General features: G+C 44.9%; 1 protein-coding gene and 1 long non-coding RNA gene across 7 annotated transcripts in view; both read left to right on the top strand.

The window, feature by feature from the left end:
* Positions 1–27,708, top strand: part of RNF144A (ring finger protein 144A) — a 158,557-nt gene that overhangs the window by 116,806 nt on the left and 14,043 nt on the right. For 4 of the 6 annotated variants that reach the window (XM_054474403.2, XM_063648998.1, XM_054474404.2 and 1 more), the window contains one exon: positions 4,894–9,352. The exons of the other annotated variants lie outside the window; for them this stretch is intronic. In XM_054474403.2, the coding sequence (XP_054330378.1) occupies positions 4,894–5,025 (132 nt within the window). In that variant the 3' untranslated portion in view covers positions 5,026–9,352. Of the gene's footprint in view, positions 1–4,893; positions 9,353–27,708 lie in introns of those variants that run through there. 6 annotated transcript variants of the gene reach the window in all.
* Positions 9,604–12,158, top strand: LOC134737824 (uncharacterized). Its single transcript, XR_010123164.1, has 2 exons — positions 9,604–10,678; positions 10,777–12,158. It is a non-coding gene; the product is annotated as an uncharacterized LOC134737824 (long non-coding RNA).

Genomic DNA, 27,708 nt, shown 5'->3' with positions numbered 1-27,708 from the left:
AGTGCTGTGAAGGAAACCCGGTAGCACCAGGTGCCTTTGTGGCACGTGCACCTGCCAGGCTGTGGGAAACTCATAAGATCGCAAGGCAGGGTGAGACATTAGAAGCCAAGAATTATTTCTTGTTGATAATTCAGCAAGCTGGAATATTCAAGAAAAATAGTATGAAATGAGTGGCACCTAAATCAGACCATAGAAGTCCTAAATACTGGAAGTTGCAGAAAGTGTTCTGAAGGAGGAGAGGACAGTGTGAGCAGAGGCACAGAATGGGACACTGGGGCTGGCTGGGGAGCCTCCGGGAGTGCAGCTGATGGGAAGTTAGGGGCAGAGTAGTGATTGGACTTGGAGATGGTGTGGTGTCGTGCTGTAGACTTAAGTCTGTATGGCACTAGGGAGCCACAGAAGGCTTTAGAGCAGCAGAATAAAACGCTCAGACGGGGCGTAACCTGAAGACTTCTGCTGAGCCTCTTGGTCCTCCACATTTGGCCTCCCTTGTCATCTTCATCTCTACAAAGCAGAATCTGCCAGCCTTGTGGCCTCAGAGGAGCCCTGCTCAGGATGGCCTGCTGTTCTGCCTTCTCCACTCCTGTGTCTCTCTCTTGCCCTGTTTTGTGCCTTCTCCCTGTCAAGCTCTATCCCTCCCATCCATTTTTAAGGCTCTGCTCCAGCTCCTGCTTCTCCCTTTACCTGTCTCCAAACAACCCAGGCCACAGCATGTGCTGAGCAGCGTCTTTGGAATCTTACTTGACTGTAGCCCACAGGCAGACATATACCAGTGTAGTACCTCCTAACCCATAAAACATCCCTGTGCACACCCACATCGACATAACTTACCCACTCTGTGCTCTTGCATTTTCTGTTCTGCTCTGTTTACTAAAGTCCTCATCTTGACCCACCAAATTGCTTTCCCATCCTACAAATGGATCAGCTGGGCCACCCTCTGTCACTGACCCTGCCGTGGGTTAGAACTTCTTGCCCAAGTCAGGTTTCATTGGCTCCCTGGGGACACATTTCTCTGTCACGCAGGGGCTTGCTCCACTCAAACCTCAGGAGCACTCAGAAATGCCCTGAATTCAGTGTCCTGTGATTCCCAACTTTCAGGATCATTTTGAAAGATTCCTTCTCCCCAGTTCTTCCTGCCTTTAGATGTGAAGCTCAGTAAGATTATTCTAAGAGATTTGGGGGAATTCCAACGTGTCTCCTTGAGATTGCAGGCTGCTTTCATTATTTTTTACGGGAGCAGAGGTTTTATATGCCACTTGCATCTTACCTGGCACGCATGTCAAGTGGACCTTTCGAACAAGATAACAGTGCTGTAAAGGAAGAATTGTCTTTGTTGCATAAAGTTATTGTACAGTTTGTTTCATCCCAAGTGATACATTTTTTATTCAGTATAGGAGAGTCTCTTGTTGAAGCAAATGAGCATGAGAACCAGCAGAGTGGCCGCGAATGCAAGACCGCAGGGTGGTCAGATGTCTCACGTGGGACTGACTGTGCGGTTGCTGGAGTGAGTGTGGGTGCTGTGAGCCGCACCTGTGCCCTGTCCATCTGCCCTTCTGTGCATTCGCTGTACACACGATTGCATGAAGTGCTTGCCGGCCTTTTTCCGGCGCTATCCCAGAAATCAGCCATCATGTGGAGGAGCATTTCATTTTCACTAGAGTAACTTTACTTCCTTAGGACATCAGCATCTGACAAGGGAGAATCTTACCCAAAACCAGCTCTTCCTTCTCTTTTGAGAAGTGAAAGGAAGCTTTCTTTACCCCAGTCCATCTTTGATAAAGAGTTCATTTTTAGCCAAAGGATGGTATTTACGAAAGCCTGCTGATTACTGATCTTCTGTATTCACATGCATCCGTGGAGGGGTGCACAGTGATAGTTTCAGAGACTGAGCCGAAGGACCAGGTGTTCCTTCCAGAAATGCTTATGTCCTGGAAGCCACATGCAGTGACTGTTCTAAGGGTATTTCTCACTGAGATCAGTGAAATAGGCACGATCTATCTCTTGTACTTACACCAGGATGCTAAGCTCTGTCTGTTTTAAACAAATATTGGACCTCTGGAATAGCTTTTTGGGTATAGATTTTGCATCTGTGAAATGAGAAAATTAGACTGGATTATAATCCAGGGATCAAATATGATACTGTGATTCTGAACTTGTCTGTGCCACCTTCAGTTACCTAGTTTCTGTGAATTAATAGTGTTCCGTTCACCTTACCAGATCTCAGATTTTGGCTTAGTCTTCCAAGCCCTTGAATGTGGTTTGTACAAGAATTCTCTGGGGGCAGCCATTCAGAACCTTGTCAGTCTCTTTTCAACTGGCTTGTCCCATAAACCTGGGTCGGACATTTATTATGAGAGGTGCCGGGCTGTGCATGGGAACTTAGAATGGTTTGCAGAAAGGGTGTTCTGGCTTTAAGTAGCATACATCTAAGAAACTTCATGGGAAGGGGTAACTGTTCCTTTAAATCTTAGGGTTTGCCAGTATGAATGAAGCTGTGCTGTACAGATTCTCTCTGGACCCTGAAACTGTTTACCCATCCCTCTGCCTTCTGTGATCAAGTATCTGACACACATCCACAGCACACACACAGAGTGGTTCTTTCTGCTTTGTGATGTTTGCTTCCTGTCTCATTTTTTACTGCTGGCTGCATAACTCTGGCAATACCTGCATCTGCCTGTCACCAATTGGCAATATGTTGGGTAACCCAACTTCTCAAACAGCAGGCAAATGTAGACATGAGGTAGACTGAGTGAAAAGCGAAGATGGTGTGTGATTGGCCAAGAATGTGATCATTTGGTCCAGGATTTTGGCATGATTTTGACTGCAAAGAATGTGTGGCTCTTTCAAGACTGACAGTTGTGTGCCAGGTAGTCGAGGCTGCTCAAAATTTCCCTTCAAATAGGGTAGAGCTTACTGCATGTTTTATGCATTCTGCATATCAGCGTGCACATGATTTCAGTAAAGCACAACCTGAATTCACACTGGGTAGTTCCAATGTTGATATGTTGTTCAGACAAATGAACGTAGCCAACTGGGCAGCAGGCATGGATTCCCAGCATTAGTATAGTCTAATGTATAAATGCAATGTGGCATGATTTATTAAATGCAATCTAATTTATAAACGTATGCACGTATGTGTGTATGTGTTGGTGTTGATTTTCAGGAGAAATCTCAGTCGAGGTATACTTTCTTCCACACATCTGGGATGCTTTAGTAGAGTCTCATATTTTAGGGCTGATAATGGCCCATAAAGATCTTTTACTTCATTTGTTTATTTTATAGATGAGAAAACAGACCCAGGGAGAAGTGAAGGCTGAGTTGGAATGAGAACCATGTGCTGGTGCTTGCATTTACTGGCCACACTGAACACTAGGTGGCGGTCTAGCCCTGTCTTTGCTCTCAGTTCTGCAGGCTGCGTGCCTGGGTTGGGACTCTGCGAATGGCGAGGCCGGCTGGAAAGCAGGCTGTGTGCCTCTTTGACCAGCCATGCCGCCTGACTCAGATGATGGCATGTCTGCATTTGAGGCTTATTTCTTTTGGCTTTTACTCATAACTAGGGATAAACATGTTTTCAAGCAAAAATCAAAATACGTAACAGTCAGTATTGGGCTTTAAACTCCAGGAAGGACAGGGGGCCAGGTCATTCTCTGATGCACCATTTCTGTGTCTTTTCTGTTTTCTCGTCAGAAATGCACTATTCCAGTCTTTCTTCTGTAGTAACAACCTGCTTGTCTCCATTATCTCAGCCACCTGCCATTGGAAACCCTCCTTTTCCCTAGCAAATGGTGTCTGTCACTCACATGGCGGGGGTGTGTGGGGCTGCACCCCTGCAACCCGATGGCAGTTTCTGTAGAATGTCTTGTTATCAGTTGATTAGATCTTGGTCTTTTTCTGCCAGACAGGGTGTTCCTCGAGGGCCAAGATGTATGCACCTCTGTATTTGCAGCGTCAAGTGCAGTGTCTGGGTCAGGGTGACTGCTGAGAGGAAACTTCTTAGTTAATTGGATATATAGATGTATGGATGTTTGGGTGTTTAGATGGAAAAGGGTGGAGAGAGAGAAGGAAGGGAAAGGAAGAGGTGGAAAAGAAGAATGAGGGAAAAATGAAGGAAAGAATATATAGTCAGTGGATGGATATATAGTGGGCAGATGAGTGGGTGGGTGGGTAGATGGTGGGTATATGAATGGAAGGGTGTAGACTGGTGAATTGATGGGCAGATGGATGATGGTTAGATGGATAGATGGGTGGATGGATAGGTGGATGGGTGGATAGGTGGATGAATAAATAGGTGGGTGGGTGAGTGGGTGGATAGATGAATAGGTGGATGGATGCATGGATGATGGATGGATGGCTAGATGGATGAGAGTGGATGGATAGATAATGGTTAGATGGATAGATGGGTGGATGATGGCTAGGTATTGATGGGTGGGTGGATGGTTGGACGGATGGGTAAATGGATGGGTGGATGAGTAGATAGATGGATGGGTAAGTGGATGGATGGATAGAGAGATGTATGTTGGTTAATGGATGAATGGGTAGATGATGGTTAGATGGGTAGATGGATGGATGGATAGATGGATGGGTAGGTGGGTGGATGGATAGAGAGATGGATGATGGTTAATGGATGAATGGATAAATGATGGTTAGATGGGTAGATGGATGGATGGATAGATGGATGGGTAGGTGGATGGATGGATAGAGAGATGGATGATGGTTAATGGATGAATGGGTAGATGATGACTAGATGGGTAGATGGGTGGATGGATAGATGGATGTTTGGGTGGATGGATGGATGGATGGATGGATGGGTAGGTGGTTGTGTGGTTTACACTTTAGCTCTGGAACCTACAGACCAGCCCTCCTTACCTCTACCCTTTTGTTTCTTTCTTCCAGGTCGTGGGCATTTTTGCAGGATTTGGGCTCCTGCTCTTGGTGGCCTCACCTTTCCTACTCCTGGCCACTCCCTTTGTACTTTGCTGCAAGTGCAAGTGCAGTAAAGGTGACGACGACCCGTTACCCACCTAGAGGAAGCGCGATGCTGGAACACATCCCTGCCTCCAGGAAGTGTGGCTCTCCCCCAGCCCTCCCCACCGTCCCCCCCTCACTAAACATCTTTCTTGCCTTATGTGCCCCATTGAGCTTCACAGTGTCAGGCTGGACGCCGTGATTTCAGGGACCTATGTCACAACGTTCGCTGAGGCCCCAGGTGTGGTGGAGAGGGGAGGCAGGTGTGGGTAGAGCACATCCCCACAGATCAATCTCTGCAGATGACAGGGAGGTGCTGTGAGAAGTGCACCAGGCAGCTTTCTCTCTGTGGTAGACTAGGCATGTCTGGGGATGGCCTAAGAGACTTTTTCCTCCTTGGCTTCTAGATGGCACCATGTTGTCAGAGAAGTCTTTTAAGGACTGCCACTCTCTTCAGACAGAATCTGATTATCCCAGCTTGAGAAAAGCACTCTGTTTATGACAACTGTTTTTATTACTAATGGCATTTAGTAAAATCCTTTTTAGAAGGTATTTTTTTCCAACTGAGTAGTGAAAATCAACAAGGTGCATATAAACCATCCTATGCCTTTCTTGAAATGTGCATTTTAAGAAGTTATAGTTAAACGACTTTTCAGGAGATTTAGAAAGCCTTATGCACTCTTTGTGTTTTTCTTGAAACTTGCTGTAATAACTTTTTGAACGCTGTAAGCTATGTACTGTTATAAATGTGGTTCCTATATTGTTGCATTTCCTTGATAATATTGACATGTTTAAAGGAACATCTCATCTCCATTAGATTTGCCTTTTGTTGTTTTCTCTCTTTGGTGATTCAGCTCAGCTCATGGGCCTCATCCCTTCTCTCCCAGGTAGCAGAAAACGCTTTTTATTGTATTCAATCCAATTGCTTTGCTTGGAAGTGGCTCTCCTCCGAATTGCTGCCGTCTGGCCTCTGGCCTCAGTCTTCCGGTAGACAGTAAGAAGAAAGCAGCCTCATTGATCCGCAGACGTAGGGCCTCTTGGCAGAGGCTGGGGGACTCTGGGGCTAGGGAAGAGCCTGCCAGATTTTCACATTTTTAAAATGCTCTAGTCATTTTGAGAAATCATATATCTTACACAGTTCCAAGTCCTATTGCTAACCATTTTGCTCTTGTTGGGGAAAAGAACCTCCCATTTCACTTCATTTTAACGTGGGGATTTTACCACTTGATCTTTTACAGGGCTGTCTGTGACCGTTTCCATGGCAGCAGGATGCAGGGATTAATAAGGACACACACATTACTCCACTGATTGACTTTGAAAAGTGGAGAAAGTATATTCTTTAAAGAGAATTTACTTCTAAAGGCCACAGGTGCTTTTACAAAGCAAACTGCATTGAACTTAAAACTTCTAAAAATAACAGGCAAATATTGTAGATATATTACAGTGCGATTTTAAAAATCTTGTTAAACATTCTATAAAGAAGTAAAACAAAAACAAAATCCTTTTATCTCAGTTATTTGCTCATCACAAGCACATTTTTTAAATGTTGCTTTGTGTGTGTTTGACTTCTGCATTTGAGTATCAGTCTCAGGTCCTAGTTTACCTTCCCTGGTTGGAAATTTATTTCTTATTTCCTAACATTGAATTTGTTAGAAGAAATAGCGTCACCTCACTCTTCACCTCTCATGTTGATTTTCCTTATGAAACCGAAGCCATTTAGAAAATCCCTCTGTGTCAAAATTACATTCAAAAAGCTCTCCTTGTAATTGCAAGTTTAGTAACTCAGTAAGAACATGCCTGCGACTCCCTTTCTGGATGAAACCTGGGCTGTGGCTCTCTGTAGTTTGTGGTGCTGTGATGGTGTCTACTGTTAGACTAGCTTTTCTGGAGGTGGGTGGCAACTCCATGCGGGAGTCATTGGTTGGGCTTGAGCCCTCAGCCTGTGATATGTGGATGCAGCTGTCCAGCCACTGCCCTTTAAAATGCCCAGCACATATGGGAGGCCTGTGGCCCTGTGTCCAGTGGCTCACAGGACACACCTCCACCATATGCTCATCTTTCCTGCCTGAAATTGCGGCTGCCCATCGCATGAGCCCACACAGTAGCACCCCCATCCTTAGGATGAGAGTCAGAGCCTTTGGAAAGGCTGCATCCCCAGGGCTAGAGCTCAGATGATCTTATTTCTAGAGGGACAGGCTGTTCTATTGGAAGAGTCTCTGGCCCAGTCATGCACATCTGTAGCTCCAGCTATCCTTGTGCCTTCACCTCTGATATGTTTCACAAGCACGTAGTTCAACCCAGATAGGGACCACAGAGATTCTGGGGCCAGCCAGGGGCAGTCAAATTAGCACCTGCTCGCTCTTTTTGTATGAAGCATGCCTCAGTTTCCTCATTTTGATCTAGGTATAAAATTAAAATTGTCCATTTCCTGTATAAATACCAGCAAGATCACTCTGAGATACATAAACTCACATTTCCTTCTGTTTTAGTAAGGAATGCCAGACTTATCTTTGATGGGAATACAGTATGAACCCTGCTCGATGTAAAATGGAAATAGCACACAGGCAGATGGCCCTGGGTTTGGACTTTGGTCTTGCCATCACTCCCCAGTAAAACCTGGGGAGTTCTGCATTGAGTGAACGGACTTATTCCTGTGAAGTGGCATAATTTGTCTCAATTGAAAAATGGCATTCACTCTTACAGATGGTGTTCACTGCAAGCCCCAGAAGCACATGGCATGTGTTCACTAAGAGGCCTTTAATCCTGGGGAGTAAGGGGCGAAGGCCCTTAGACAACCATGGCTGCTGTACTGCCGCCCAGGTGGGGTGGCCAGTGAGGACTGGCCATAGCTGAGTGGACCTGTGGCTTCTCTGAGGCCCTTGAGTAACTGACCACATTTGGAGGTTTTGCTGGACATGCCTGACCTCTCGGTCTGGCTCTGCTGTGTAGTCCATAGCCCAGCCAGATGAGCTTGCAGCCTCACAGGAGGCCAGCACCTTGCAAAGATGCAGTCACTATAGATGTCCACGTAGCAGAGACTGACTTAGGATCTGAGATAAAGCACTGGATTGCAGGAATAACTGTCCAAATTAGTTCTTCCTCCTCAATTCACAGGAGTAGCTGTGGACAGAGGAACCCGCATCTGCCACCTCTGGCATTTTCTTTCTTTTTTTTTCTTTTTGAGACAGAGTTTCGCTCTTGTCGCCCAAGCTGGAGTACAATGACAGGATCTCGGCTCACTGCAAGCTCCACCTCCCAGGTTCAAGCGATTCTCCTGCCTCAGCCTCCCAAGTAGCTGGGATTACAGGTGCCCGCCACCTCGCCCAGCTAATTTTGTATTTTCAGTAGAGACGGGGTTTCACCATGTTGGCCAGGCTAGTCTCAAACTCCTGACCTCAGGTGATCCACCCACCTTGGCTTCCCAAAGTGCTGGAATTACAGGCCTGAGCCACCGCACCTGGCCTATTTTCTTAAAGGGCAACAAATGATCTTGACAATATATTACTCCATAAAACCAGTTTAGGGCACAGGCCAGTTCCTGATTAGAACACAGGGCCCATGGGAGGGACTATCAGAGATGCAAAAATTACGTCAAGATGAGTTTATTGTTTTCATTTGTATTGCAAAAGTTAGAAGTCATTTTACAAATTAAAAAAAAAAATTTTCTTGGTAGTCTTTAAAAATTAGGGGATTGAAAGGATCCAGGATGGGCTTTGTGTGTGTGTCTCAGATTCTCATTTATTAGTGAGCACACCTGTGTGTATATATATAAATCAGAAGGAGATCATCAAGGGAAAACATTTTGCATGTGTAAAGTTTCATGAAGTTCTCTTTAAAAAATACCAAAGCTTGTTTATTTCTGATAATTAACCTAAGCCCTTATGAAAATAAACAAAATGAAGGGATTATGACCGGTATTACCAAAAACACCAAAAGGAACAAAGGGGCCTGCATTAAAACCTATTTGCTAATGCTTCACAACTAGGAGAGCATGCCGTCTTGATGTTTAAAAAACCCAGGGTCTCCACCCTTCCTTTGATTTGTGCAATTCTGTCTTCCACAGTTCCGGAGCCTTCAGCGAGGGGTAGCTACATGCCCCATGCCTGCCCTTTCTTTCCTTCTTTGCTCACTTTACTATGGGTGTATTTTAATCTTGTATAAAAATATGCATGAATGAGTCATGCACATACGTTATGTATTTGACAAGTGGTGGTAAAACAAAATCAAAACAGATTTGATTTGTGTTTTTGAAATGTCAGTACATTTTGTGCCACTAACACTGTGATGTATAAAAGAGCTGTTTGAATGCCTTTTAATGTTGTGTTTTGTACTCTGGAATCATATGGAAAAAGTTTGATTTGTAATTTCAATACATATTTTAAATGTATTGTGTCTTACGTAGTTTGTCCCCCCCCCCCCCTTTAGCAGGGATTCCTTTTTAAAGCTATTTTGGCTGGAATACAGGTGACTTTTGTAAACCCCGCGTGGCTCCATCTTTTGTAGATGCTTATCTGATTGCTGGCCTGAAGATGGAAAATATTCTATCTTCAGTCTTCAATATTTAATCTATTGAAGATTGCAAATATTCAATGTGGGAACTGGGGGTGGAGGGAGAAAGGGTGAGGCAGGGGAGGGGTCTTATATCACTGGGAAAACAGCTCTTGTATCCTGAGATTTTCTGTTTTAGGAATCTTCTCAACTCTTGGATGCCAAAATTACTTGGTTTGTTGGGTGTATCAACCCGTCCAGCCATTCCTGGCTCCCTCTTGTGGTGCCAAACCGGTACTGCAGCATCAGGAAGCATCTCATCCCCACTCGGTGCTCTGCCTCCATCCACAAAGACAAGTGCCTTACAGACTTGTCACATTCTATGGGATGCAGCATGAAAATCAGGAGGCATCCTTTTTCTGCTGGGGGGTGGGGGGGAAAGTGGAATAAATATGGATCCTTCTCATTTCGTAGGAGAAATAATAATGAGCTGAAGATGTGGTGATTCACCTTGATTTTCATTCACCTCACTCCAGCTTGTAGGAGAATCTATGCCTCATGCGTTCATATGATGCTCAAGTCTGGAATAGGCAATTGGTTCCTTGTCCTGTGTTTACATTTTAAATCCATTCTTTATATCTACAGGTACACATTAAGGGAGTGGATTTTGTTAACTGGTGATTCATAGTGGGCACTGAAGGCTCAATATATCTGCCCTCAAGGAGCTCTTAGTCTCAAGGGGTTGACAGATAAGTCAGTCAATTATCATAAGAAGGTGTAATAAGTTCAACAGTAGACGCATGCTCAGCAGGCTTTGCAGACACAACGCAGCCCTTCGGCCAGGCCTGAAGGTCAGGGAAGGCTGTCCAGAGGACGCCATGTATGAGCTCGGTCTTGCAGACAAGTAGGAACTAGCCAAGCAAAACTGAGAAGTGTGTTCAAAGGAAGGGCCCAGTTCAACAAGCGCACGGAGTTTGGTCCGACTGGCATGTTGGGGTTGGAGAGTTACTCAAATGTCTGACCTGGTAGGGGCACAGTGTGCCGAACTCAGGAACTGGACCTTCATTATAAAGGCTGTGCGGGAGGAGTGAGTTAGGGTCCTAGGGCTGCTGTCACAAAGGACCACACACCGGGGCTTACAACAACAGAGCTTTACTGTCTTCCAGGTCTGGAGGTTGGAAACTGAAGGTTCAGGTATCTGCAGGGCTGGATTCTTCTGAGAGCGGTAAGGAGGATGCCCGTGTCGCTCTGCAATCTCCTGGTACTGCTGGCAGTCCTGGGTGTTCCTTGGCTGGTAGATGTACCCCCAATCTCTGCCTGCAGGTTCCTGTGGCATTCTCCCTGTGTGCACGCCTGTGGACATGGCTCCTTCATCTAAGGGCAAAGTCATATTGGATTAGAGCCTACCCTGATGACCTCATCTTCACTGGATCGTCTGCAAAGACCCTATTTACAAATAAGGTCACATTCACAGGTTCTGCGGGTTAGGACTTCAACACTTTTTGTGGGAAACACAACTCACCTCCATAGGAGGGAGCACAGACTCTGAGTGGGCCGTCTGGCCCCAGGGAGGTCAACCAGAGAAGGTGGATGGGTACAGCAGGTGGCCGGGCTCCGTTGTCGGTGGTGCTGCCTCGGGTGCGGTCCAGAAGCAGTTCTTCCCTACGCTGGGTTGCACATCAATTCTTCAAGTGGACCTGGAATGTAGGAATCGCCTCCCAGAAAACACTGCCAAAAAACAATGACTTTTAAGCAAAATAAATCCATATTTCTCTGTCTACATAGGTACATATATTTGTTTCTAAAAATTGAAAAAGAAATTTGCCAGGAAAGAGTCTTATCGACATTGAAGAAAGACTCTTAGAGGAACCCAAATTACAGGGCATAGAGGGTGAGAATGGCACTGACTTTGATAGCATGTGCTTATCTAGAAGGTATTCTAAACTTGACTTGTTTGCAGGAGGTACATGAGAGAATATAACAGCTGATGTGGCTCGACCACAAGACAGTGTCCATTACTCAGCTCAGCTCATCTCTGTCTATACCAGTGAGCAACTCAGCCATTTAAAAACAGCAGTTGCTGCTCATGACCTGGTGTTTGCTACTCGCTCTTCTCTAGCTAAAGTCACCCAAGATGTGCATTTTCGGATGAAGCCAACATCGAATGGGGCCCAGAGCAGCAGGGTGGAGAGCTGCAGTGGCTGCTATAGCCAGGGAAGGCTGGAGCCACATCGCAGAAGGGTGACTTCCCGTACATGTGACTCAGCCTGGGAGCACCTGTTTCCTGTTTGAACATTGGGATAAAAAGTCCTTCACAGGATTTTTCTGAGGATAAATGAGGAAATGACAAGTAAAACATAGAGTACATTTTGGTGATAAAATATTAAGTTGTTCATGCAGTTCCACTGTGAATGTGGATGAGGCTCCCAACAGGGGTACCCACTCAGCACTCCTGCTTCAAGCACAGAAGGACCCTCTTCCCTCCTGTTTTCCTTGTAGGACCTGAGAAATGAACAGCTCACATCATGGCTCATGCGACCCAGGGGTGCAAGGAAGTGGTTGTGCTACAGCCTGTGGTTAATGCAAAGAAAAATGGAGTCAATATTTTCATATTGGAAAATCTGAATTTGCAGTATCAAAAGTCATTCACTTGTTCTCCTAGGCAACTATCTGCGTCTTTTAAAAATATATTTTTGTTTATTCTTATTTTTTCTGACTTACAGAATTCATTCAGAACGTAAGTACACGTGATGTGTTTTTTACTGCACAAGAAAGATCCAACAAGGGGTAGTCTTTTCTCACGTCTCAGAATTTATCAGCTTGTCACAACTTTTATGAAAAGCCCAAAATGCAAAAGGGAATAACGTTTCAAAAGCTTCTGACAGTTGGACTCCATGTTCATTTTATCCAGGGATTTAGGAAATTAACATTGTAAATAGGTTTTCATATTTGCCTCCTCAGCCCCTGCTGTTATTGGACACATAGTGGTGACTTACTGAATGCTTATCAGATAAAGGAATTAAACTCTTGCTGCCGGGGGTGTGTGTGTGCAAGAGCCTGTATGAAGTACGTGGAGTGTGCGTATGTGTCTATGTGTGTGACTGTGTGTATGAATGTGTGTATTTGTAGTTTGGGGAACGTATTAGTCCATTTTCATGCTGCTGATTAAGACATCCGAGACTGGGAAGAAAAAGAGGCTTAATTGGACTTACAGTTCCACATGGCATGGCGGGGGAGGCCTCAGAGTCATGGTGGGACGTGAAAGGTGCTTCTTATATGGCAGTGGCAAGAGAAAAATGAGGAAGAAGCAAAAGCAGAAAGCCCTGATAAACCCATCAGATCTCATGAGACTTCTTCACTATCATGAGAATAGCGCAGGAAAGACCGGCCCCAGTGATTCAAGTACCTTCCCCAGGGTCCCTCTCACAACATGTGGGAATTCTGAGATACACAATTCAAGTTGAGATTTTGGTGGGGACACAGCCAAACCAGTCACTTGGGATGTTTCAGCTACAAAAAAGCCTTATGCTTGAACTGGAGGTGTAGACAGTCCAGAAGCAAAAGCCTCAACTGTAGTTGGAAGAAATCCATATTGTGAGCTGAACCTCTTCTGAGCCAGGCATCTGCTCACTGCTTTCCATGGGTTGTGTTTCATGCTCACAAAGCTGCGAGTCTTATCTTCATATCACTGGGGCTTGGAGAGGCCCATTTGCCACAGGTGACACCAAGGATAAGTGGCGGGTGAAGCTGGGATCTCAAGTCTGCCCTACGGGGACCCAGTGTTCCACCACACATGGCTTCCCTGGGGCTCTTCCCTTCCCGGTTTACCCTGACTGGCACTCAGAGACTGTCTCAGCCATGTGGGGTGGTTTCCTTTCTCTTCCTGGGATAGTTTAAATCCTGCATCTGAAGATCGGATCCCAGGAGAAGAAACCCAGTCCTGTCTGTTTTCAAGCCAGCAAGATGAATGAGAAAAATGAGCTCAGGAAATCCTGAGGGGGAAATAGCTGCTCTCAGGCACACTCATACGATCTCAGATGATTTCAGAGACTACAGACAAAACATGGCTTATCTCCACCTTGAGATAATCGCATACACAAGGACCTTCCGGGGGATCAGCATCAGGTGGGAGATGGTGCCCATCGCAGGACAAACACTGCGCTTCCTGAATCAACATGTTGTTCACAGGAGAAACTAATTATCAAAACCACCCTGGGACGTAAACTATTATTGTCACAATTCTTCATTTTATAGGCAAGAAAATTAAGGCTCAGAATCATTAAGAGTCTTGCCCTATAACAAACAAGGAGCGACCATGGGGCCTGGCCCAACCCCACAGCCAGCAGGAACACACCCAGGCAGGGTTCAGTAAGACACCCAAAGCCACGTGAAGGGCAAGGATGGGCCAACAGTGCCCAGAGGAGCCTCCCTGCAGAAAGGGTGTTAGGGAGGCTGCAGTAGGGGCCACGTTGCTTGGAATTAGGGGGTGACCACAGCATGGGGACCTTTCTAAGCTATGTTTCCTTGGCAGCAAAGTACTTCATAGGAAACGATCACCTTGGAAATTGACATTTCCACAATCTGAAATAGAATTAATCCAAGAGCCAAAATGACATTGAAAACTGCAGAGGTAAGTGCTGGTGAAGTCTTCTCAACCTTCTGGAAGAGATTCACTTTCACCTAAAGCCAAGTATGAATGCACAGGCAGCAGCTAAAACACAGCTGTCTTGGGTGCCATAGGCTCTTCATTGGATACCTACTTTGCAGAAACCCATGGCAACTGAGAATGATAGAGATGCAAAGCCTCCTAGTCCCTCCTCCCCCCGGGGGCTCAGGATGTGGTGGGATTTACAGTGTAGGCAATTACTCTCCTATGAGAGGGTTTGTGGGGCCCTATAGGATCACAGAGGAGGAATGAATGGCTGCACCTGGAGGGAAGGCAGGGCCTGGCGAGGCTCCCTGTGCAAAGCTATCCCTCTGAGTTGAGGGTTGAAGGCTGAATACTTTTCAGCGGGGGCTGTGGGGGGATGGGCTGGCCGTCCAGGCAGAGGATGAGAAACAGAGATATGAAGGTACCGCATTTTCAGAAGCACTGTGCATAGTGGCTGAGCACAGTCAGTGCTCAACAAATGTTGCTTGAATGAGCAAGTGATGCTTCCAAAATAACTAAGTCCAGGAATGAGGTGAAATTGGCTGTATATAAATTATTGATCAATGGTAAGAGCAATGGATGAGAAATGGCTGATTAGGTAACATCATTCACACTCAGGAGAGAAAACCTCTGGAGATTTTGTTTGCTGATTCCACCTGGCACACAAAATCCTGAAAAACGAGTCTCTTGGAATCCACAAAGGATGAAGAGGACAAAAATTCAACTGTGCTCAGCGATTTGAGTTTTCAAAGACACGAAAATGAGGTTGCAGTCAGAGCGGATCTTTTTCTCATTTCTGCACAACTCTTAATACATTGTTGGTGCACAATGAATGTTAAATAATAATTTAATGTTTTTATTAATGACAAAGTAGGAATCAGCATGTTAATGAAACTTGCAGATGATACTAAGCTGGGAGTTATTACAAACACCAATTAGGAGATGCAGATGATGAAGAGGGACCGAGGAAAGAAAGTTCCAACAAAGTGATCTGTCTTGCAAATACAAGCAAATGCACCTGCAAAAAATGTGTACTTTGGGAAGCTCAGAAGGCGAGGCTGACACAGGCTTAGGAGGGAAAGCAGTCCAAATGCAACGGCTTTTGGAAATGCCAGGGGCAGGATGTGTGATGAAAGTCATAAGAAAAAGCACAATCTCCCCGGCTTTTTCAGTCGAAAATGCATTCAATACCAAGTCTCATTTGGTTGCACGTTGGAAGCTGGTCATGACTTTGAAGGAAGAACAGTTTGCCTTTCCCAGGAGATGAAGTCACGAGTGAGTAGGACCTGGTTCCCTGTCCTCAGTTCGGGTCCTGATATGGTTTGGCTGTGTCCCCACCCAAATCTCACCTTGAATTATAACAATCCCCACATGTCAAGGGTGGCACCAGGTGGAGATAATTGAACCATGGTGGTGGTTTCCCCATATTGTTCTCGTGATAGTGAATAAGTCTCAGGAGATCTTATGGTTTTATAAATGGGAGTTCCCCTACACAAGCTCTCTTGCCTGCTGCCAAGTAAGACATGACTTTGCTCCTCCTTCACCTTCTGCCATGATTGTGGGTCCTCCCCAGCCATGTGGATGGAACTGTGAGTCAATTAAACCTTTTTTCCTTATAAATGCCTCAGCCTTGGGTATGTCTTTATTAGCAGAGTGAGAACAGACTAATAAGGTCCTCTTCAGTCTCTCGGGGACACACCTGGGGCCTCCTAAAGTATCTTCTGCTCCCAGCCTCCTCCTTTCTCACCAGTCTGTTCCTGGGGCATTCTCTGTTTCCATCTTGTGATGCTTCTGTTAAAAACCATTGAGAGCCTTCTGCTCCCTGTGTGGTTAAATCCAAATTCTTCACCGTTGCCTATATTTCAGTAGCATAAATTCTCTCATATACCTTTAAGGGAATGTAGAGCAACAGTCTTTTGAAAGATGAGCAGATTCTTAGCTCCCTCACTGGCCTCCATGGGGAAGACTTAGGACTCTGTATACCAGCATTGGAGGGGAATGTCGAAGGGAACGGGAGCTCCCAAGGGAGGAAGTGCTGGAATCCCAGTGCTGGCAGGACCACTCAGACCCCGTCTATATTTATAAACAAGGAGAAGCTCAGTGAGGCAGAATGCCTTGGGTGCAGTCTTGAAGCTAGTTTCTGGCAGGGCTTGGACTGAAGTTTGGATCCTCCCTTTTCTTCATCAGTGCCTTAGTACCACACCACACAGACCAATGCAAATGCACGGAGATATCACCGTCTAGTGGCGCAGGCCCGAAAGTGATGATCACACTCCACAGGTGGTAGCAGAGAGGAGCTCCACCCCCTGCAGGAGAAGTCAGAGCAAATTCCTGGAGGAGACGGAATTGGGGTCGGGGATGGAGAGAGCAGGGGGTTGCTCAGAGCACAGATTGGGAGGGAATGCCACCACACAAACACACCCATGCGAGTAAAGCCGCAGACGCTCCAAGAGAGCTTGGCAAACCTTCAGTGCAGAGCTGAGCTCCAGTAGGGTGAGGGGATTGGAGGTGGAGCAGGTGGATGGGGTAGAGCGGTAAAAGACAGAGGGGATGCACTTTTTAAGGTTTAAGCCAGGCTGGAGGATTTCAGGGTAAGGTTCGTGCTGACACAATAAGATATGGGATTTGCCTACGCCACGGTAGCTGCATGGAGGAGAGCTTGGATGCAGAGGGTGAGGGCCAGGACATGAGGTTAGGAAGCCACCAGAAGGAACAGCGAAGAGGAGATGGGGGTCTGTGCCCAACCTGTGGAGTGGAAAGTAACAAGCATCAGTAAAAAGACAGTTGAGGACGGGCGTGGTGGCTCACGCCTGTAATCCTAGCACTTTGGGAGGCCAAGGCGGGCGGATCACCTGAGATCAGGAGTTTGAGACCAGCCTGGCCAACATGGTGAAACCTCGTCTCTACTAAAGATACAAAAATTAGCTGGGCATGGCGGTGGGTGCCTGTAATCCCAGCTACTCGGGAGGCTGAGGCAGGAGAATCGCTTGAATCCAAGAGTGTGGCTCCCAGATGAAGATGTTCTGCCCTGGCTGCTCCACTCCGGTCTGGTCTGGCTGCTTCAACCTCATGGGATCTTCCTGAGCTTAGTGCTGACTTCCAGGAGTATCACTGAATCCCCCAATATTCGGAATAACCCAAGGACACCCTCACCCAGGTATGCCCAATTCTCACTCATATTATTCCTCCATTAGTCCAGCTTAATTAGAATGCCTAATTGGAAGTAACACAAATACCTCCAAAATGCCCTATTGCCTCTGTAGCTGTGCCCTGGAGAGAGGAAGTCATAAGTTAACAGTCCGTGATGTCACTCAGAAAGCAAGTGGTTTATACCTTGGCATCACCTCACCTTGATTCTGAACCAGAAAAAAAAAAAAAAAACACTGGGCGTGGCAAACATGAGAAAAGGCTGAGATGATGAGGAACCTTTTTCCTTTCTTCTGTGGTGCTTCACTCCACCTGGGAGCTCACTTCCTAGCATCTAACCTGAGGAGCCCCAGCACTTTTCGTTTTCTAATCCTCACAAAAGTGCTACAAATAAATATTATTTTGTGCCCATTTTATAGATCAGAAAACCTAAGTCTCAGTTAAGTTCACCTGCTCACAATGAAAATTAGTGACCCATGAAGCCAGAATATGAGCTGTCCCGTGGCCTCCAAGGATGGTTCTCTCCACTGAATCATTGTGTTGCCTAGTGCCTCTTCTGAAACAGGGCTCTGTAGAGGCAGCGAGGGGTCATTATTTTAAGAGAGAAGCTCAATGTGGCTTAGAAAATGTGTTCTGAGCCTCACCCATGCATGCATCCACCCAGGCTCCCCAGGGACTCTTGCAGTCTGTCCCCAGTCCTGTGTTTCAGAAGGGAAAACTCTGGCTGTGACCCCCATGCTGAGAGCATGTTTTAGGTTTTTGTTGTGACATGGGGTGGGGGGGGGTCACTCGTTCACTGAGGACCTTCCTGTTCTCTGGAAATGCTCAGCTTGTATATGAAACAGAAGGATTCCTGCACAGGAGCCCCCCTTTCCAACACACACACATACACCATTTGCATATGTAATATTTAGGCAAAGCTGGGAAGTTTCCTTTATTTCACTTTACAATATTTATTTCATCATTTGTCTTCTTTCTCCTGCACTGCATTAAGTATCTCTTGAAAATGACTTCTGTGAAATACTTCCATATGCATTTAAACTTCTACAACATAATTTTTCAGTTCTTAGTAAAATTGTGAAAGTCAGTTTAGATATTTGCAACTGGTGATAAATTATTTTATCTGATTCCCATGTTATTTTCTTCTCTGGCTGGTATATAATATGAGAGTTGGAAGGAATCGCAATAGGCATCTATCTACCGTTTCTGAAAATGTGGTTTTAGACCAGAAGCATGAGCATTGCCTGAGAATTAGTCATGAATGTAGAATCTCAGCCCCACCTCAGACCTACTGAGTCAGAACCTGGATTTTCAGAAGATCCCCCAGGTGACCAGGATGCACATTATATTAGTTGTTTATTACTGTATAACAAATTAGAAAAAACTTAGTGCCTTTAAATATGTTTATCTCCCAGTTTCCATGGGTCTAACTGGGTTCTCTGCTCAGGGTCTCACAAGGCTGAAAAGATGTCAGCTGGGCTGTGTTTTCATCTGGAGGCTCAATGGGGGAATAATCAGTTTTCAAGTTCTTTCCATTTGTTGGCAGAATTTATTTCATTCTGTATGACTGTGATCTCAATTGTTTGTTGTCATCTGGAGGCCACCCTTGAGTCTTGGAGACTGACTACAGTTCCATGCCATGTGGGTTTCCTCAATATGGATGCTTATTCATCAAATCTGCAAAGAAAATTCATTTCTAGTGTATGATAGCAAGATAAAGGACTATTTGTTTTTGTGGATATATATACATTTGTAAGGTACATGGATACGCTTTGGTTAAGAATTAGGCCGAGGCAGATACCCAGACCTGCAAGACTCAGCAGGATTGGTGCACAGGTGCACACCTCCACTTGTTATATAACCTGGTTGTGTAAGCTCATTCTTGGCTTGGAGCCACTGTCATTTGAGAAAGATATAACTGCCCTGCCAATGCCATACAGGTGCTCTTGGGCATGGCTTGACATGGCTGTTGTGCAGGCACTGGTGCCCAGAGAGAGAACCAGAGCTTGTCCATCTTGTAGACAGACAGAGGGGAGCCAGTGCACAGCTCAGCATGGCATGGCACAGCATGGCACAGCATGGCTTGTGCTTGTGCCCAGAGAGAGAAACAGCTAAGCTGCTGACCCTGATGGCAGGGGAGAACCAGCTGCTGCTGACCCTGAAGGCAGGGGAGAGCCGGCTGCACAGTTGCTTGTGGGAGTGGCCAGCTCAAGCAGTTGAGACAAGGCATACAGTGTGAGAAAGCTCCTGATGAGAGAACAGTGTGAGAGAGCTGTTAATGAGAGACAGCTGCTGAATAAAACAACATTTCGCCTGCCTACGGCCCCCCAAGTGTTCTTTCAGCCATCACCCACTACCCTGGACATAACATTCATATTTATACATGCATACACATACATATACATCCATATATACATACACACAGTGATATATAATCATAGGAGTGACATCTTTGCCTTGGTGAGAAGTTGCAAGTCTTGCCCATGCTCAGGTAAGGGAATTATGTAGGGTATGGGACACAAGAGCTACCCTAGGATTTTTCTGTCATGCAAGTTAAAGTCTGAGAAATAATGGGCAAATCCAGTCTGTTGCCAAATCTCTCATAGGTGCTAGTACCTAAAGCTTTGTGCCACGGTCTGAATGTATGTGTTCCCCCAAATTTATATGTTGGGACATAAGACCCACTGTGATAGTATTAAGGGCTCAAGGGAAGTAGCTAGCCCTTTTTGCCTTCCGTCTCTTCCACCATGAAAGGACCACAGCAAGAGGCACCATCTTGGAGGCAGAGAGCTGTCCTCACCAGAACCACACCTGCCAGTGCCTTGATCTTGGACTTCCCAGCCTCCAGAATTGTGATAAAATAAATTTCTGTTCTTATCAATTACCCAGTCTAAGGTATTTTGTTATAGCAGTACAAGCAGACTAAGACACTTTGCTTCTGTACCAATATTCCTAAGTGACACACCTGGGTTTCTTGCTCCCCTCATTTGCTTTTTAACCACTGTCCCTAACTCCTACACCACCGTTCCACTCAAACCTCTCCTGCTGAAGTCACTAGTGACTTCTCTGCCACCATGCCCTGCAGGTGCTTTTCTCTACTCTTCCTGATAGCTTCTCATCAGCATTGACAGGCTGGAACCTCCTCTTTGAAACGCTCTCTTTTCCTTTACTGTCCTGTAGCTTTCACTCTCCCAGTTTCCTTCCCACCTTTCTGGCAATTTTTTTCTCAGCCTGCTTTGTGCCTTCTCTTCTAAGCTTTGCAAATGATGGAATTATTCAATCCTGAGCCTTGTAGCTCTTCTAAGTGAGCTTTCTTTTCCAGGCAATGCCCCCAACCTACCCAGCTGAAACGGTTTCTCTGAGCTGCAGTCTCACACACTGAATGGTTCATGCTCAGTATCCTCTTGATTTGGTCTCAAAAGTTCTTAAAATTACACCTGCTCCCAAATTAATGTTTGAAACCATTACACCACCTTTAGCCTTCTCCTTCCCTGCAGCTCCATAACTTAGTACTGACACTACCATCCTCTCCACTGTTCCTTCTGAAAACCATTCTTGACACTGACCTTTTTAGCACTCACACATCTAATCTTTCACCAGGTTCTTTCAATTTTACCCCTAAATACCTCCCCAGCATGTTCATATCTTACCATTTGCATGGCCAGGAGAGTCTAAGCAAAGCCATTACCCACTCCTGTGTGGGCTACTGCACAGGTGAGTCTGAAACCCCAGCAGGTACCATTTATCAAGTCTGCACTTTCCCAGACCAAACATTCACAGTTCCAAATTTCATTCATTTCTATGATTCTAAGTTGATTCTCAGGAATTAAACTGAAAATCCCAGGTTTTTTCTTACCGGTGGAGAATGGAGTTCACAAAATCATCCACGGAGCAAAACTAGCACTGTCCTGTGCAGGTCTCTAGGGCTTTCCTCAGAGCAAGTGACTTTCCTTGTCACTTGCTTCCTCTCATTGTCTGGACCTTCCTACCCAGATGCTGGGTGAGCATGCACACTCTGTAACCTACTGACGTCTAGTGAGGGTCCTTACGGAGCCTCTGCTCTGCCCAGTAACTAGTCAGAAGACTATGTGAAGGTTTTATTTCCTTCCCCAGCCGTAGCCCAGTGGTTTGCTGGGAATTTCTCACCCATAAAACTGATTTTAGCATTAGAGTTAATGATTTTATTTCTCTGTGGTCTTGGTTCTCTTACAAATTGGGAAGCCTATAAAATGCACTAGCCAGGTGGAGGAGAGCCTCATGGTGGCTGTTCTGATCTCATTATACCCTTTCTGACATGCTCACTGTTGGTCTCCCTTCGAAGGTCTCTCTATGCCAGACTGAACTTGCTTCCTGTCACCCCACACCCACGGTAAGATGTGCCCTCTGTGCTTCCCTTACAACCTAATTTCTCCCATGCTACCATCAATTTCTCAGGCAATTGTGAACCTCCCTCCTTATCTTGGGACATGTCTCTCCTGTGCCACTTATGACTGTTATAGACTGAATTGTGTCATTCCTCCCTCCCCCCAAATTCATATGTCAATGCACTGATTAATCTTAAGTAGTTCAGCCACACACCAACCATCCCTCCTCAGCCCACCCACCATTCTCAATCTGAGGGTATCTTGGCTTTTAACTCTCTTCTAGGTCATTCCAGTTATGGTTCCTGCAGCACTGGCCTTATTCCACTTTTCGGGTTTTCAATATCCTCCCAACAGCATTTCCTGCTGCTGCCCTCAAGTGTTCCCTCCCCTGTGTTAGGGAATCCCCACTACACATTTTGTTCAGTCCTTGGGGCTCACACTTGATTCAGATTCCATGGTCTCCCCCTCCGTTGTGGTCTTCTCTTCTCTTTCCTCAATACCTACTTTGGAGGCATCTCCTTGTGGCTTCCTTGTTTGTGTATCTCATGCACCTGCTTCCATTGCAGACAGGACAATATTAAATATGTGCAGCAAAAACTCCCCGGCAGTCTGTCTGCCTGGAACAGCATTTCAGCAGCCTCATTTTAGGGCTCTTAGTTCTGTGGAGCCTCCATCTGCTGAGGACCTTCACGTTCCTTGCCAGGGACTGCTGGATCTCACCCCCCGGGGGTCCTGCCAGTCTGGTGTTTATCAGAGAAACTGCCCATACATCAACAGGAGGTGAGAAGAGATGCTTACGGGGGATTATTATACAGCTTTAGTAGTGGAAAATTAGAAGTTTAAAGTTGTCATGCTCTGTCTCTGTGCCATACAGACCTTTCTGTATACCCTATACAACAGATTGAAACAATGAATTGCATTGTACTTATTTACAATAGAGCCTAAGTCATTGATGATTAACCTATTTTTCTAGGTAAAGTCTAGCCCAGCTCTGTTGCAGCACCTGGTACCTCTTAAAGGCTCAATAAATACCTCCTGAGTGAGTGCTCTGTGTTCCATGCCAGATATAAGGTTTAGGGACAGCTTAATGAGGAAGGACTTTGTAATCTGGAGGAAATTGGGGAGTCCTTTGGCAAGGGTGTTGCAGAGGCAGTAAGATGTTAGACAGTCAGGAGACCTGGGATGTCATCCTGAATTCACTTGCTAGCTAGATGCGCTTGGAAATGCACGCCCTTCTCTGATTCTCAAGTTTTTTTAATTTGCCAAATATTAAAGTAACTCCCATCTGATGGCTCTCTTGGATGGTATAAGAATAATGGATGAGGAAGCTACTATTTGCCTTTCATGCAGGAGAGAGGTTCCATTCATCATGTGGAGACTGGAGTTAAGATCTTACAATGCCTAACAATCCTGGAATTATCAAATTCTAGTTGCTGTGCATCAAATTGAATACATTTTAGGTAGCCATACCATCGTCATAATTGCTTGGAGTGAAGAGATAAAAATTGAAAAAAATCTTGCTATATTTTCTCATAGAAATCTGCCCAGGGATCAAATGTTAAGCAGGGATTTATTGGTGGACACAATGTAGTCAGCAAAGAGGCCAGTTGTATTTTGAGAAGCTTCCTGGAGGAAGAGGAACTGGAACTAGGTGTTGAAGGGATGTTCAGGTTTAAACGATAGAGTAGAAGTGAAGAAGTTAATGAATATGGCACTTCTGATATGTGCCAGGTGCTTAATGTCATTTAATCCTCACAACATGAAAGAGGCAAAGATAACTATCATCTTTTTAATGTAAGTACTGACAGTGTGCCAGGCAACAGATAAGTCAATATGATACCTGAGGTAGCTGCCAGGGTAACACAGAGCTCACTCTGAGGACCTAGGGACAGCTCCAAGAGCTGAGACATGAACAAAAAGTAGGAATTAGATCAGAAATGAAGAAAGAGAAGGAAAGTAATGATCGAGAAAAGGGTGCCCCAAGCCACGAGGATAACATGAGCTATGGCACTCGGTTGTGAAACCACAGGAAGTGTATGGGGGAACTGAAAAAAAAAAAAAAAGCATTATCAGAATGTTGTTAGCTTCTTATTCTGGGAAAAAAAAATTGTTTAAACATAGAAATATCTAGAATAGTATAGAAAAATTCTACAAATTGAACATCATAACTATCATCAAATTGTGGCCGTCAACTCTCCATCTATATCCATTCATTTTCTAGTCCTTATATTCTAAGGCAAATATCAGATATCTATGATTAATTTCTAAATATTTCTCTAGGTGTTTCTAAAGGATAAAAACTTTTTATTAAACACAGCTCTAATAATATCCCATCTAAAAAAGTTAACAATTTTTTATATCACACATCTCTGGTTAGTGTCTAAATCTCTTCTATTATTTCAGAGATTTTTATATTGGTTGCTTTTCATCAGAATCCAATAAAGGTGAATGTATTGCAGTTGGTAGACATATATAAATCTCTTTGACTCTATAGGTTTCTTCTCCTATTTTTGTCCTTGCAATGTTTTTGTTAAACAGTTTTTTTCTACAGAGCACCCCACATTTTGCATTTTGCCGACCATATACCTGTATGCTGTGATATGCTCCCCTTCTCCTGCATTACCTGTATGTAGGTCCTGGTAGTTACCTGGCTATATGTATAGCGAGTCTATCTAGAGGGGCATTTAAAGAACTTGGAGTGGGAGCTTTTTAACATGGATTGAGAGAGGGTGAGGTGAAAAACCTGTTTAAAAAAATACTGTGGATGGGCTGGGCACCGTGGCTCACGCCTGTAATCCCAGCACTTTGGGAGGCTGAGGCAGGCAGATCATGAGGTCAAGAGATCAAGACCATCCTGGCTAACACGGTGAAACCCCATCTCTACTAAAAATACAAAAAATTAGCCAGGCATGGTGGTGGGTGCCTGTAGTCCCAGCTACTTGGGAGGCTGAGGCAGGAGTATGGCATGAACCTGGGAGGTGGAGCTTCAGTGAGCTGAGATCATGCCACTGCACTCCAGCCTGGGTGACAGAGCGAGACTCCGCCTCAAAAGAAAAAAAAATGTTACTGTGGATGTATCAGAATAATCCTGTAGAGGATTAACCAAAGGCTTCAGCTTTCAGTATGTCCTGTTCTGTGCCATGCCCCGTGTTCCCCTCCCACCCACTTCCTGAGTCAGGCAGCAAGGGCGTCTATGCTCATGTTGTCTGGTAGGGTTATTACATCAAACATGCAGAGAGAAACAAAAGAGTCAAGTGTCAGCTTTCATGTTTTAGAAGAGACTTTTGATGAAGATGCAGAGTGACCAGTATAGCGTGAACCCTGGGGACCAGCTGGAGGCAGATAGCTCAAGCCACACCAGAAGGTCCAGGTGCCAACAACCAGAGTCCAGCAGTTAAGGAGAAATCTCAATAAACTCTAATGATGACAGATGCTGAGCACTGAGAACCCAGCACTTTCCTTCTCAGTGCTTTGGTGCTGGAGAACTTACACCAACTCAGAGGAGAAAGGGTGAGAGAGAAGCACTAAGCCAACTGAAAATCCTTGATTTGCTTGTTTAACATGAATTACTTAAAATTTAATTTTCTTCTCTTGAGTGAAAGTGGCACTGCAGGTAGAAAAATAGTTATGTTGTTGTGGACATCTGAACCCACATAAGGGCTTATTTGTGTAGCTGTTTATACTTATAGTCTTAAAATGCTGTCATAGGAAAATAGCACATTCAAATTAATATTCCCCCTCATGTCAGTGTCTTGAAACGTTATCCATGTTCTGGAAGTTTCAGCCATCAGAATGAATCTTCTAGAGTGAATCTACTGCTAAACATAGTTCCACCAGTTGTGCCTCCTCTTTCTCCTTCATCTCCTCCTCTCTCTTCCTTATGTTTCTCTTTTTTCTGCCCCTTCTCTTGGCACTTTCCTCAAAACATTTGAAAGTTGAAATAAGACATAATCCTGATCTTTTTTTTCCTAATCTAAGGTTTCCAGATGGATTATGCTGGCGTTCTGCTTTCCCAGAAAGATTTCCAGAGCTGAGAGGGGCAGGAAAGAGCACATGTGCTGTTCCAAGCTGTCTGTTGCCTCTGTGTGGCCATCTGTCATTTTCTTTAGGCACACGATGACCTGCAGGGCTGGATCTTGCTTTTGTTACCTTCAAATCCTGAAGGATTCAGACAGACTAACATTCCAATGCCCTTTATAACCTTTCCCCCTGGCAAAACTTCAGCCAGAATAAACCAAAAATGAAATGGAGAGAAAGATCACTGCATCTTTCTGGATCCCCAAATTTCCATTCCAGATTTAGGGCTGATGTTTCCAGCTCATGGTCCCTAACCACATCGTTGTCACCCATGGTTTCCCAGACCACACCAGAGATGCGTAGCATTCCCTTACTCTCTTCTCACCTGCAAGAATTTATAACCTCTTCCGAGACCCACTCAGATGCCCCATCTTACATAGGGTCTTTCCTGTGTAGTCATCCACCTGACCCCATCACCCCTGCAACCCCTGCAGTCTTTTCTTTTTCTTATGCTCTAGTAGCACGTGGTCAGATCAGCATGCCGGCACTTGTGTTGAACTGCAAATACCTGTGTATTCCTTTTTGGCATGTAGTTTCCTTGAGAGGAGGTGAGACCTGAGTCTAATAGTTTGTTTTTGCTAGTGTCTAGTAGGTGGCACCAAATGATTTCTAGAAGGCTGGATGGAACCTTTGGAATCAAAGGGAAATAAAGCAACATTTTGATGACCTGGGCTCTGCTATGGTAGTGGCCCAAGTGTTTCTACTCTGCTCACCCCTGACATTTATGTGAGCTGTCCATGGATATAAAAAAGCTGCTATGATTTCAGACCTGAGCTTCACCATCAGGTCCAAATTAATTCCCAACGTCCAGGCAAAAGAGGAACATGGCACTCTGACAACTCACCCCAAGCTTATTTGTGTAAATATTTTTGCTGCACAGTTTTATGTCTCCGAGTTGGTTTCTGACTTCCAATGTCAGCACAGAGCTCTCATGGGAGCCTAGCATTCCCACCAGGCTTCAACTGAATATTTATGAATGTTCCGTAGTAGATATTTTCTATTGTTCCTGGAAGACTTTTATTATTTAGAGAGCAATTAATCATATTCTGAGGGAAAATGGAGGAGCCAAGTCACATGGCAAGGGTTATGTTTTTTTTTTTTATATTCCAAGATGAGCAAAATAATCTCAGCCAAGGCTTTCTCAAAGATTTGCCTATCTCCCGTGTCTATGTGCACACATTTCTATGGGCCACGTTTCCATCACAAGCAGCCAGCTTAAAAATAGGGCTTAGGCAAGTCTTCTGCTGTCAGAATTGCTGACCATTGGCACACCACTCTTTAGGGCCTATGATTTAGGCTGAATGCTGAGGCCTAGAACTACATCTTACATTTGCTTTGGTAACGATGGCATTGCTTTTTAAATCACTCAACACAAGAATGAGAAATATTTATAGTTTTTAGAGGATAATATAAGGAGGGATGAATATTTTGTTGAGTGCTTATTATGTTCTTTAGATATGTTATTTGATAGACATTACCTATAATATATTGTATGTATTGTAAATAATATATGAGAGCATTTTTTCCCATTTTACTCTGATACACAGAAAAGAGGTAAGAGATGATGTGTGAGTTTGTTATTGATAAGTAACTCATCATTCCAAAATCCAGTTGCTTAAAACACTGAGCATTTGTTATTGTCCATGAGCAGTTCTAATGGGCAGTTCTAATCTCAGCAGAGATAACTCAGGCACCTGTGACCAGCTCGGGGTGGGCTGGGTACCTGGTTCTGCTGATTGGGGCTGGGCGATCATTGTGTCTTGAGCTTTGGCTGGAACAATTGGACTAACTTGGCTCAGTTTCATGCAGTTTCTAATTTCCAGCAGGTTTGGCAGGAATTGTCTTCAGTGCAGCCTGAGCAGAGGTATGAGAAAGAGCAGAAACATGCATGGTCTCTTGAGGTCTGGGCTTGAAACTTACATCTTAATTCTGCTGAGTTTTGTGTTGGTGGTGGTTGTGTTTTTGTTTTTGCTTTTTGCCAAAAAAAATCTCAAGACTGGTACTGAGTTAAAAATG

The sequence above is a fragment of the Pongo pygmaeus genome, chromosome 12, assembly GCF_028885625.2.
Source record: "Pongo pygmaeus isolate AG05252 chromosome 12, NHGRI_mPonPyg2-v2.0_pri, whole genome shotgun sequence".
Taxonomy (NCBI): Eukaryota; Metazoa; Chordata; class Mammalia; order Primates; family Hominidae; genus Pongo; species Pongo pygmaeus.
Note: the sequence above shows the minus strand (reverse complement) of the source record. Positions and strands in the feature narration are given on the sequence as shown.